At 43.6% G+C, this 13,156-nt stretch overlaps 1 protein-coding gene across 9 annotated transcripts in view; it reads left to right on the top strand.

The window, feature by feature from the left end:
- LOC140187816 (rap1 GTPase-activating protein 2-like) overlaps window positions 1-13,156 on the top strand; it is a 448,669-nt gene that overhangs the window by 384,350 nt on the left and 51,163 nt on the right. For all 9 annotated transcript variants that reach the window (XM_072243593.1, XM_072243591.1, XM_072243592.1 and 6 more), the window contains 4 exons: window positions 107-185; window positions 2,379-2,432; window positions 5,576-5,659; window positions 9,432-9,532. In XM_072243593.1, the coding sequence (XP_072099694.1) occupies window positions 107-185; window positions 2,379-2,432; window positions 5,576-5,659; window positions 9,432-9,532 (318 nt within the window). The remainder of the gene's footprint in view (window positions 1-106; window positions 186-2,378; window positions 2,433-5,575; window positions 5,660-9,431; window positions 9,533-13,156) is intronic.

The raw sequence follows: 13,156 nt of genomic DNA on the forward strand, positions 1-13,156 counted from the left end.
TGTTAAGGCACTAAATTTGTGTTGATTTCCTACACTACTGTTTGTAAGTGCTCATCATATTTTTTAAAATTTTAGCCATACAAAACTCGTATTCTTGTTTACATAGATCCAAGTCCAAAACAATTCATGAGCGACTTCCTCTGGCTGGAGTTCCACAACTTCCGAGTATTCCAATCATTGCAAAGGTAAGGAAATTGACAAAACCGTACCATTTTCAGCACTGTTTGCTTGCCACCATTAAATGCTCCTCAGACTATATTGACAGCCATTCATCAGCGTGGTGATGATTGATGTAGGTTGTGTACAACAAGGTACAAGCACCATATTGGGCCAAATGCAGTCACATTTGCAGGTGGTTCCATCGAGAACAGTAGTAAGGTGCGAGACAGCACACTGCGGACTCTGCGGTGCAGGGCTACAGTATGCATCTGATCCCTTGTTCCACCTTGGACTTCCCTTGCATGTCCAGGAGCATTCCATAATGTATTCATTTGATGGGTGCTCACACTTCACATCTGTCCTGCAGCATGCCATGGCTAGCACACCCAGCATAATTCATAGTTTATAGTCTAGTTGTCATTCAATCATACACAAATACCCACGAATACAGCCAAATGAAACAGTGTTACTCTGGGGCCAAGGTGCAAAACACAGTGTCAACAGTCACACACAACACAAGGCACATATAAGGTATCAGTAAAACACAGTCGCACACAAAAAAGTGCATGGCTTAGTCTTTTTAATGGAATCACAGACATCCATCAAAAAGGCAATCAGAAAACTACAGATGATGGAAATCTGAGATAAAAACAGGGAACACTGGAAGCGCTTAGCCAGTCAACCAGCAAATGTGGAAAGGGGATTCCAGATCAGGGATCTTTCATTCTGACAAAGAGTCAACTGAAGCTTTAGCTGTTTCTTCGGTCGCAAATGCTGTTGGACCCGCTGAGTCTTTGCAGTATTTTCTCGTTTATTGAAAGATTTTGTTTAATTGAATTGTACTTTGAGCTTTTTTATGCTCCCTATTAATTATTTTCAACAATATCCAGTTTGAAACAAATGGCAGATTTCCTTGTAGAAAAATCAAGCTTCATAAGTCTAGGGCAGGTGTAATCTTGACCAGACACGATCTTAATAAGTGGTGGAATTGTTTTGATAGCTAATCTCCTGTCCCTATCCCTCTGGTAGAATACCATGAGTGAATCCAGTGGATTTTAATCCATAGTTACTATTACTGACATTTTATTATCTGGCATTTTATTCCAGATTTCCCATCTCCTGTTTTCAGTTCTTGTGCTATACATTATAAACACAGAAGATCCTGCAGATGTTGTAACACACAAAATGCTGGAGGAACTCTTCTGGTCAGGCAGCATCCACGAAGTGTCTCAGATTGAAGTGTCGACTCTGTATTCCCTTCCATAGATGTTGCCTGACCCCGCTGGATTCCTCCAGCATTTCCTGTGTGTTACTTCGAGTTGTACATTAAACCCCTTTGAGTGCCACCAACACTCACGTCCTCAAACTCACTTGCCTTCCACGTGTTCGTAAATGTTTCCTTTTGTTCTTCTTCCCACCCCTTCTCTACATCATGGAACTTGTATGTATTCACAGTAATGATTGACAGTCTTCGACCTAAAACGTTAACTCTGTTTTTCTCTCTGTAGATGTTATCTGCCCAGTGTGTTTCCATCATTTTCTGCTTTATTCTTGATAGTTTAGTTACCTCCATTTAAGGATTTCTGGATGCTGAGGTGTATTGGAACACTTTTGTTCCAGATTATCAACCCAGCCCTCTCCTTATTCTATTTAGAGATATTTAGAGACACAGCAGGGTAACAGGCCCTTCTGACCCAGTGAGCCTGTGCCGCCCATTTGTACCCATGTAACTAATTAACCTGCGAGCCCATATGTTTTTGGACTGTGGGAAGAAACCAGAGCATCCGGAGGAAACCCACACAGTCACAGGGAAAATGTATAAGTTCCTTGTAGACCGTAGCAAAATTGACCCCAGATCGCTGGCACTGTTATAGCATTATGCTAACCACTATGCTGCCATGTCACCACCTATATGGTCAGTAGATACCATGCCAATGCAATAGAAGTATTGTGGAAATGATGGGGGTGAACCCCAACTAATGGGTCATAAATTAATCTCTATGGCAAGCTCATCCATTGCAAAGTGCTGGAGGAACTCAGCAGGTCAGGCGGCATCTGTGGAGGGGAATTATCAGTCAACGTTTCGGCTCAAGACCCTTCACTGGGACAGATTCATTCTGCTTTGTAACGTGGTTGAAATGATATAAACAGTGCTCAGGTCTCACAATGAAAAGTGGTGGATCCTGCAATATTCTAATAGATCATTGTCTCTCCCTCAGCTCCTATGTGACGATGTGACCTGCACTAAATTCTCTCCTGTACTTTATCCCAAGGTAAGAGTGAGTGAAGTTCAGCTGTCATTATGTCATATAATGTAGCTTTTCCAACTCTCGTCTAGTTGACATCAGTCGTTACCTTATAACATCTAGTGTATATATTACAGAATGGCTAACAGGCTGATTGCAACCTAAAAAACATATAAGCATTGAACTGATCTCTATGCAGATAAAATGTAGAACATTGAACAGCTCACTGCAGGATACGGGCCTTTTGGCCCAGAGTGCCTGTGCCGACCATGACGTCGTCTAATACTGCATGTGGTCTATATCCTCTCATTCCCAACTTATTCATGTTTCTGTCTACAAAATTTCTCTAACAAGTATCCAACTCAAACTCACTCCAATTGTGGATTATTTTAGTAAAATAATAGCATTCTTGGATGTTCATTTTGAGGGCTGCCTCCCCAACTTCCCAGCTCTCCAACTGGAAGACGTGGCTAAACCAAATATGCAAAAAGCTGGATAAAATGAGACAAAATCAGCAGAGGTGTCGGAGAGCCAATCAGGTCCATCTCTGAAAGAGGCCACATTTGCCCTGTGAAAAATGTTTTTATTTGAAGTTGCCTTATTTCAGTTGTGAAGCTCTATGTGAGTTTGGTTAACATAACATAACATGGAACTTCGGGAACGCACAGGGTCAGAGTTTAATCTCACCCACCCGCATGACGCCCATTAACCCTTCCTACTCCCTTGCTTTCTGAGTGAGATTCATGTTCAGGCATATTGAATTACAGAGACAGTTTGTGTCAGGCACTTACATCTACAAAGACAGCACAGAAATCGAAACTTATTGTCCACAAACTATTTGGACGCTGGATTCTAAAACAGTGCCTCAGAGTCACAGAGGGGCTGGAGTTTCGTTTCTTCAGTTTGCTCATGAATTAAGACAGGTCCCTGGGGCAATATAATAGTGAAATATACCAACCCATGGCATCCAGGGTTTTATTTATTTTATTTAGAGATACAGCACAGTAACAGGACATTCCAGCCCAACGAGCCCACACCACCCAATTACACCCATGTGACTAGTTAACCTACTAGCCCATTCTATTTTGTGATATGGAGGAAACTAGAGTGCCCAGAGGAAACCCACACGGTCATGGGGAAAACATACAAACCCCTCACAGGCAACAGCGGAATACAGACACCGCTGTAATAGTCTTATGCTACTGGTTGATTGAATTCTTTTCTCACCCTTGCTCTTCCCTGTAAATCAGAAGTATCATCTCAGAAGTGTTCTGTGTATATACCTAACTTTTCTTAGGAGTCAGTAGAAACTTTAAGAAGTAAGCCTAAGAGCCGAAAGGTATGTTGCAGCTCTATGAAACTCTGGTTAGTGCACACTTACAGCACTGGTGTGGTCACTTCATTATAGGAAGACTATGGAAGCTTTAGCGAGGGTGCAGAGGAGATTTACCAGGATACTATCTGGATTAACAAATATGTCTTATGAGAAAAGTGAGCAGGGACATTTATCTTTGGAGCGATGGACGATGAGAAATGGCTTGATAGAGGTGTACAAGCTTATGAGAGGCTTAGACAGTCTAGACAGCCAGTTTCTATTTCCTAGCCAATACCAGAGGACATCTGTTGAAGGTGAGTGGAGAAACGTTTAGGTGAGATGTCAGAGGTAGTTGTTTTGTTCTACAAAGAGAATGGTGGATGCCTGGAATGCACTCCCAGAGATGGTCGTAGAGGCTGATACAATAGGAATTATCAGGATTCCAATTAATTGGGGCACATTGGGACCAGTACATTATGGCCCAATAAACCAGCTGTCTTGTTAGCCGAGGTTTCATGGAAACGGTTGAAAAGGTATAAGAAGACAAACTGAGTAACAAATTACGTATTAAAATCAAATACAGAACCATAGCAATGCAAGTACAGAACTATAAAACTGTGTATTAGTTCCTAATGGTTATTGACTGAAGAATACATCCAGTGTACACAGCCGTGTTCGATTGATTGACTGTAAGTGGACAAAATCAGCACAGACACCTAGTGTAGATATAGGCTGCTTTCATACAATGCCATCAACGACTGCATCCTCAAGTCTTCATTTTCATTGGAACATTCAAGATGATTGTCGATGCCTTCAAGTTCTTCGTAGTTTCTAACTTGTTGAAGTAGTGAAATTGTTTCATTTTCACTCCCATCTGTTTCTAGCATCTCCAACCCTGAATGCTTGAAACCGCAGTGAGCAAAACAATTCTGATTTCTCTTGCTGCTCATTTCTCGCCAACTATCAGTTACAAAAATCACTGCTTTTTGAGCACAGACACATGCAGCTGATGTTATTTTAAAAAAAAATTGCTCTAAGCATTGTCTAGTGTCTAATGGCTACGCAAACACATCGACTGTCACGAATTAGAAACTGTTTGGCAAGGCTCCTGTCCCAATTAAGCAGCATAGTGTCCCAAATAAATGAAGGGAATCCCAGTTACTTTGTCGATTAGTTTATGTTCTTCACGAGTTGTCCCAAGTGACTGCCCCAATTAACTGGAATCCACTTTATTTAAAAATACTTTTTGATGGGGATATGGATGTAAGAAAAAATGGAGGGCTATAGGCTGTGTATACCTTGTCATGGCTCGGAGGCTCAGTGACCCAGAGAGCTATGTTGGCTGGAATCAGGACTTTATCCTCTAGCTCTTGGTAGGATCACCCATGCCAAACAGGTCAAAGGGTAGAGACTAGACTATTACTGGTGCACCAGTCCTCCAGGTTCAGGGGTTCAGTCAGGGTTAACAATCTTAACGGTAAAACAAAATTGCAATGGAAACAGCAATGAAGATCCCTTCTACATCTGAGTGTGATGGTATTCCTGAGTCTCCACCTGAAACTTGCCTGACTGACAGTGGTGAAAACCGGGAGAAAGCTGCTGACGTGATGAAGGAAGTCCTGAACACCACCAGAGATGGAGGACCTTCATTGCTGCTCTAAACACCAGCACCGAAATGGAAAGTAATAAAAAGGATATGCTGTGTATGAAGGAAGGGGTACATTGATTATAGAGTATGTCGTATGGGTTGGCACAACATTGTGGACCAAATGGCCGGTGCTATAATGTACTGTTTTATCTTCCATGTAATGACTTTGCAAAGGGTTGTCTGCTGATCTGCTTCATTTTCTCAAAGGCATCTCAACTAATCGTGGCATATGATGAACATGAGATCAACAACAAATTCAAGTTTGGTGTGATTTATCAGAAGGCCAGACAGGTGAGTAATGGATGTTCAACAACAAGATTCTACACTGAATCATATTTCCATCTTTCAACATCATTTTGCACAGTGCCTCTGATCATAATGTGGGCTTCTACTTCATGGCACTCTACAATGTTAATATAACCTTGATGATAGATTTACCAGAGGGGAACCAAGATAAAACCCACATCACTCACTTGTACATTGATAGACTCCTGCACACGCAAGTAATGGCAGCTTCCAGCTATCTCATTTATTAAGGCGTTCCCTATATACTAATCTCAATCCATTGAGATTGGGTTGAGTAGTTCTCTGATCTTGGCAATTTACTTGCAAACAGTTCGTCACCGTGCGAGGAGACATCATCAGTGCGCTGTTGATTGTGGCATGTCCTGTGAATGCTTGGCCTTTATATACTTTCCAATTAGCTGACTGGACATCTTCGGAAACTCGATTGCAATGCGGGGAGGAAATCTCGTCGCCGATTGGCCGTGTGGCAAAGAGTATATCGGAGCATTCACAGGGCACGCCACAGTCAACAGCACACTAACAATGTCTCCTTGCATGGTGGTGAAATGTTTGCAAGTAAATTGCCAAGATCAGAGAACAACTCAACTCAACCATCAATCACCCAAACTACACATCTTCTGAATTGTGCTCCTCCTTTCAACCATGGCATGTGGCCCATTTTAAACAGGTTTAAGGGCTTGTAAGCTGGTCACATGAAGACATTTTCACAGAAGTATCGGATGCTTAGTTAAGGCATTCCAAGTGCCAGTGCTAAAATATGGAGAAAGGCTAATCATATGTTTACTCTGCACAGCCTCACAGTGTTCCAGAGTGTTTCACACCCATTGCAGTACTTTTAAAGAGATTACCTTTATTTCTTGTATGTACATGAAAGCATGCAGTGGAATTGGTCATCTTGTGTCAGATCAAATCAGCAAGGGTTGTTCTGGGCCACCTCCAAGTATTGCCACACTTCCGGGGCCAATGTTTCATGTCCGCCCACAACTCACTAACCCTAAAGGGATGTCTTTTGGAATGTGGGAGTAAACCAGAGTACCTGGAGGAAACTTGCACCATGACAGGGAGAATGCACGAACTCGTTACAGATCGTGGCAGGAATTGAACCCACGATCTTGCATTTGACACTGTAAAGCAATGTACTGACAGCTGTGCCACTTTGGAAACGTAGTCGCTGTTTTAATACATAGTCATGGGAGCAGAATTTGTCCATGTGGCCCATCGCATCTGCTCCACCATTCTATCATAGATGATATTATCCCTTTCAATCCCATTCTCCTACCTTAATATTTGTCAGCCTACTTATCAAGAACCTATCAATCTCCGCTTTAAATACGCCCAATCACTTGGCCTTCACAGCCATCTGTGGCAATGAATTCTACAGATTCACCACCTGCCAGCTAAAGAAATTCCTCCTCATCTGTTTTCAAGGGATGTCCTTGTATTCTGAGGCTGTGCCCTCGAGTGCTACACTCCCCCACTATAGGAAACATTCTCCCCACATCCACTCTGTCTAGGCCTAGGGAGTTCCCAGCCTGGGGTCTACAGACCCCTTACTTAATGGTATTGGTCCTTGGCTTAAAAAAGGTTGGGAACCCCTGATGGAGATGTTTCAAGATTCAACAGGTTTCCATGAGATCCCCCTTATTCTGAATTCCTGCCAGTACAGCCCAGAGCCCAATCTCTTGGGCAAATGTAAGAGTTCACAAGGATGCCTTTTCCAAGAACATCAGGAGAGCTGCCGCCCCCAGAACCTGAAATAAAATCAGGAAATTATGGAAAATGAAACAGAGTCAATATTTCAGATCAAAGCCCCATAATCAGAATATTGGATTGTACCTTGGCCCTCAGCTAACCTAAACATGGTTTGGTCATTATAGTTTAGTCTGCCCAATTTGGCTGGCTACTTTACAATAATGATTACATCTCAGAATTACTCTATCGTTTTTTTAAAAATACTTAGGGATAATGTAGAAGCACATTAGAAATGCGGCTCATTATTAATAAATAAGACAGAGTTAAGACAGTGGAGCAACTGCTGGTTTCCCTTGATAATATCTGTTAAGTGCCAATGTTCTAGCCACCTGTAGCCTTGGTTCCCTGCTGCAGCAGTTAGTGCTCCAGCGACCCAGGTTCAAACTCAATTTCCAGTGCTGTCCATGTGGAGCTTTCCTCCTGCATCCAAGTGATGGGCCAACTGGCCACTTAAATTACCCCCACTGTAGGCGGGTGATGGGAGAATGAGGGGAGTTGACTGGTATGTGAGAGAGATTACAGGGAAATGGGGCAGATGGGAGAGCTCTGAAAGCTGGCAGAGACTCAAAAGGCTGAATCGCCTTCACAATATCATAAAGTATGAAAAGATATTTAAATGCTTAATAGAGAATGTCAAAATCAAAGTGAGTTTATTGTCATATACACAATTACATATATGCAGAGGTGCAATAAGAAACTTACTTGCAGCAGCATCACAGACATGTCGTATTAAGTATACTACATTCACAAGATAAACATAAATTATATAAATCTTTTTCAAAGAAAAATGCAATTAGAACAAGAAAAAAGCAAATGTAACTCTCTCACCATGGCTTGGAATAAACCAGGCTCGTTAGCTACTTCTGGCTAACAGGCATTTAATTGCATGGGTGAGGGTGAGAAGGCCGCCTTCAACAAGCAACACACATCTTGGGTTGGCATGATCTGGGTTCAACCGAACAGGAAAGTTGGAATGTTTCAGTGAGGGCACGGAAATTGCAGTGAATGCTGTGTAGATACTGCCGCGTGCAAAATTATCGTTAGCCAGGGAATAACAAACCTTGCACCAGCATAAAATTAAAGTGGAAGTATGTTTACAGATATTTCAATTTTAACAAACAGTTAACAGAAAAAAAAAAGAAAAGGGGCCCATTGCAGGTAAACCAGTCTTAAACATTGGAGCTCATTTCTGAAGTAGTTGGGGGTATCAGTTTACTCACAGCGCTGAACCCACGTCACCAGTCACAGTTCGAACTTGCCTTGAAGAACGTTACGAACAAACTAGCTAATTCTGAAGTATTGGCACTTCCTCCTTGGAACCATTCATCTACCCTTGCAATCGGGTCTCCCCATCGGGCAGGATTCTCCAAGCGTCTTTCCTTGTGCTCTTCTCCGTACCTCCTTCTCTTCCTACACCTCCCAACAAAAAAGACCGAAAGCCAGATCACTGTCCTTCAGAATCTGATCCCACCCAGCTCTCTCGACTGTTCCATGACATCCCACTGGACAGAATGTTACCAAGACAAACCCAGTTGGCTGACACAATATTCCTAAACTGAGCAACCGACTCAGTATCTTAGCAAAAACCAAAACACCAATCTGAAGCTTATTAACAGAACCCACTGGATTTTACATAAAAGCTGTTGAAATAAAACGCCCCACAGCACAGCTGTAGGAATACAATAAAACATGTTCTTAACCAGGGAATTACTCAAATACAAAGGAATAGAAGACTATGTTCTTGAGGTTAGTTGGGGCTTCGCTGGAGAAAAAACAAACCAACATATATCAGATGGGCTGAATGGTTCTTTTGATGCCTTGCAATAGGTCACCGCACTGATCCTGCTATCCCTGTTTTCAGAGTGCCTGGAATATATTTTACATCTAGATGACTTGCTAATTTTTTCATTTGTCCAATCACAGCTGGCTGAAGATACTTGAAACAACCAACACTTCATTGTGCTTTATTCTGTTATTACTAAAACACTTTATTTCTGCCTTTCAGACAACAGAAGGAGAACTCTTCGGGAACAATGAGGAAAGCCCGGAATTTAAAGAATTTCTTAACTTGCTGGGAGACACAGTGGTACTCCAGGATTTCAAAGGGTGAGTGAAATAAGGATACAGTTAATATGGGAGGAAGCAACTTTACCTCACCTTTCAACTTCCTCCACTTAAATTGGTAAATCAGTTTATTATTTTTGCATGTACCAAGGTACAGTGAAAGACTTACTCCTTCTGGTAAATAAATTTCCTGCTTCTTCCTCTATTCTCCATTCCGGTAAACAAATTTCCTGCCTCTTCCTCTATTCTCCATTTCTGTAAACAAATTTCCTGCCTCTTCCTCTAGTCCCCACTCTGACCTTTTACCTCTTCTCACCTGCCCATCACTTCCCCCAGGTCCTCTCCTCCTTCCCTCTCTCCTATGGTCCACTCTCCTCTGTCAGATTCCCCCTTCTCCAGCCCTTGACCTTTCCCACAAACCTGGCTTTACCTTTCACCTTCCAGCTAGCCTCCTTCCCAACCCCCCCCCTCCCCCCAACTTTTTATTTTGGCATCTTACTCCTTCCTTCTCAGTCCTGAAGCAGGGTCTAGGACCGAAACATCAAATATCTATTCATTTCCATAGATGCTGCTTGACCTGCTGTGTTCCTCCAGCGTTTTCTGTGAGTTGTGTTTGATTTCCAGCACCTGCAGACTTCCTTGTGTTAGTGAAAAATCTTTGTTTTGCATGTTCTCCATACCAATCAGTGCATTGAGGCAGTACAATGGGAAAAGCAATAACAGAGTGCAGAAAAACAGGAGTTACAATTGCCGAGAAAGTGCAGTGCAGGTAGACAATAAAATGCAAGGGTTTTGATGAGGTAGGTTATGAAGCCAAGAGTTCATCTTATGGCTCAAGGAGACTATTTAATAATCTTACAAAAGTGGAGCAGAAGCTGTCCTTGAGCCTGGTGGTCCATGTTCTCATGATTAGATAAAGATTAGCTTTATTTGCCACATGTACATCAAAACACCAAAGCTTACAGTGGAATAAGTCATTTGTGTCAGTGACAATGGAAATCCTGTGGAATTTATTGCAAACAACAGGAATTCTACAGGTGCTGGAAATTCAAGCAACACACATCAAAGTTGCTGGTGAACGCAGCAGGCCAGGCAGCATCTCTAGGAAGAGGTGCAGTCGACGTTTCAGGCCGAGACCCTTCGTCAGGACTAACTGAAGGAAGAGCTAGTAAGAGATTTGAAAGTTGGAGGGGGAGGGGGAGATCCGAAATGATAGGAGAAGACAGGAGGGGGAGGGATGGAGCCAAGAGCTGGATAGGTGATAGGCAAAAGGGATATGAGAGGATCATGGGACAGGAGGTCCGGGAAGAAAGACAAGGGGGGGGAACCCAGAGGATGGGCAAGGGGTATATTCAGAGGGACAGAGGGAGAAAAAGGAGAGTGAGAGAAAGAATGTGTGTATAAAAATAAGTAACAGATGGGGTATGAGGGGGAGGTGGGGCATTAGCGGAAGTTAGAGAAGTCGATGTTTATGCCATCAGGTTGGAGGCTACCCAGATGGAATGTAAGGTGTTGTTCCTCCAACCTGAGTGTGGCTTCATCTTTACAGTAGAGGAGGCCGTGGATAGACATGTCAGAATGGGAATGGGATGTGGAATTAAAATGTGTGGCCACTGGGAGATCCTGCTTTCTCTGGCGGACAGAGCGTAGGTGTTCAGCAAAGTGATCTCCCAGTCTGCGTCGTGTCTCTCCAATATATAAAAGGCCACATCGGGAGCACCGGACGCAGTATATCACCCCAGCCGACTCACAGGTGAAGTGTCGCCTCACCTGAAAGGACTGTCTGGGGCCCTGAATGGTAGTGAGGGAGGAAGTGTAAGGGCATGTGTAGTACTTGTTGTCTATCCACGACCTCCTCTACTGTAAAGATGAAGCCACACTCAGGTTGGAGGAACAACACCTTATATTCCGTCTGGGTAGCCTCCAACCTGATGGCATGAACATTGACTTCTCCAACTTCCGCTAATGCCCCACCTCCCCCTCGTACCCCACCTGTTACTTATTTTTATACACACATTCTTTCTCTCACTCTCCTTTTTCTCCCTCTGTCCCTCTGAATATACCCCTTGCCCATCCTCTGGGTCCCCCCCCCTTGTCTTTCTTCCCGGACCTCCTGTCCCATGTTCCTCTTGTATCCCTTTTGCCTATCACCTGTCCAGCTCTTGGCTCCATCCCTCCCCCTCCTGTCTTCTCCTATCATTTTGGATCTCCCCCTCCCCCTCCAACTTTCAAATCCCTTACTCACTCTTCCTTCAGTTAGTCCTGACGAAGGGTCTCGGCCTGAAACGTCGACTGCACCTCTTCCTAGAGATGCTGCCTGGCCTGCTGCGTTCACCAGCAACGTTTATGGGAATTTATTGCCACAAGCAGCTGTGGAGGCCAAGTCTTTATGTATCCGTTGGCAGAGGTTGATAGATTCTTGATTAGTCAGGGCAGGAAGGGATACGGAAAGACGACAGGAGATTGGGGCTGAGAGGGAAAATAGATCAGCCATGGTGGAGCAGACTCGATGGGCCAAATGGCCTAATTCTGCTCCCACATCTTATAGTCTTGTAACACAGTCCAAGGATTGTGCTGGGTTGCCATGCTTCTGGCGCCAACATAGTTTGCTCACAACTCACTAATCCCAATCCATACATCGTTGGAATGTAGGAGGAAACCCACAGGGTTATGGGGAGAAGGTACAAAGTCCTTACAGCAGAGGGAATTGAACCCCAGTAATGGGTGCTGCAAAATACTTCACCAACCACTATGCTACAGTGCCGGCCCAAGCAGATGCAAGCTTTTGAATCTTCTCCCCAGTGGAAGGGGTAAGAAGACCAGATGTCCATCGTGGGTAGGGGTCCTTCATTATTTTCTGGCATTTCATTCCCATTCTCTATCCACCGATCTCACCCTGTTCCTCATCCCTTAAATCCAAAGATCAAACGTCTGTTTTGAATGCAGCCAAAAACTGGGCATCCACTTTGCTGGTGTGCAGACATCCAAATATTCACAACCCTTTGACTGGGAAAAATAATCTCATCCCAGACCTTGAGCCTAATACTTATCCAGCATCCTGGAAGCCATCATTATAAGGATATCGTTTGTTCGTTCTGTCCCGTGTCTTACAACGTGGGCGATCATGGTCCTTCCATGACCATGATTGTTCTTGGCAAATTTTTCTTCAGGGGTGGTTTGCCTTTTTCTGGGCAGTGTCTTTACAAGATGGGTGGCCCCAGCCATTATCAATACTCTTCAGAGATTGTCTGCCTGGCATGAGTGGTTGCTTAACCAGGACTTGTGATGTGCACCAGCTGCTCATATGACCATCCACCATCTGCTCCCTTGGCTTCACGTGACCCTGATCAGAGGTGGGGGGTGTGCTAACCTGGACCTGCAGGTTAGTGGGGGGAAGGAGCACCTTACACCTCCTTTGGTAGAGACATATCTCCACCCTGCCACCCTTGTAAGGATATACCTGGGTTTAAAAAAAAATAAAGATCCCACTCAACCATGGTCAGTCTGAACCTGACCAGTGCCCAAAGACTCCTGGTAGTTTTCCTACTTCCCCTACCTTGGAGACATCTGCAGAGAGTGGAGAAAAGTTTGGCTATGGTGCACGTATATTGCTATTGATCAACAAAAGGGCACATAAGGAAATTATATTCATATGGGTGACATACT

This window comes from Mobula birostris, chromosome 25 (assembly GCF_030028105.1).
Source record: "Mobula birostris isolate sMobBir1 chromosome 25, sMobBir1.hap1, whole genome shotgun sequence".
NCBI lineage: Eukaryota > Metazoa > Chordata > Chondrichthyes > Myliobatiformes > Myliobatidae > Mobula > Mobula birostris.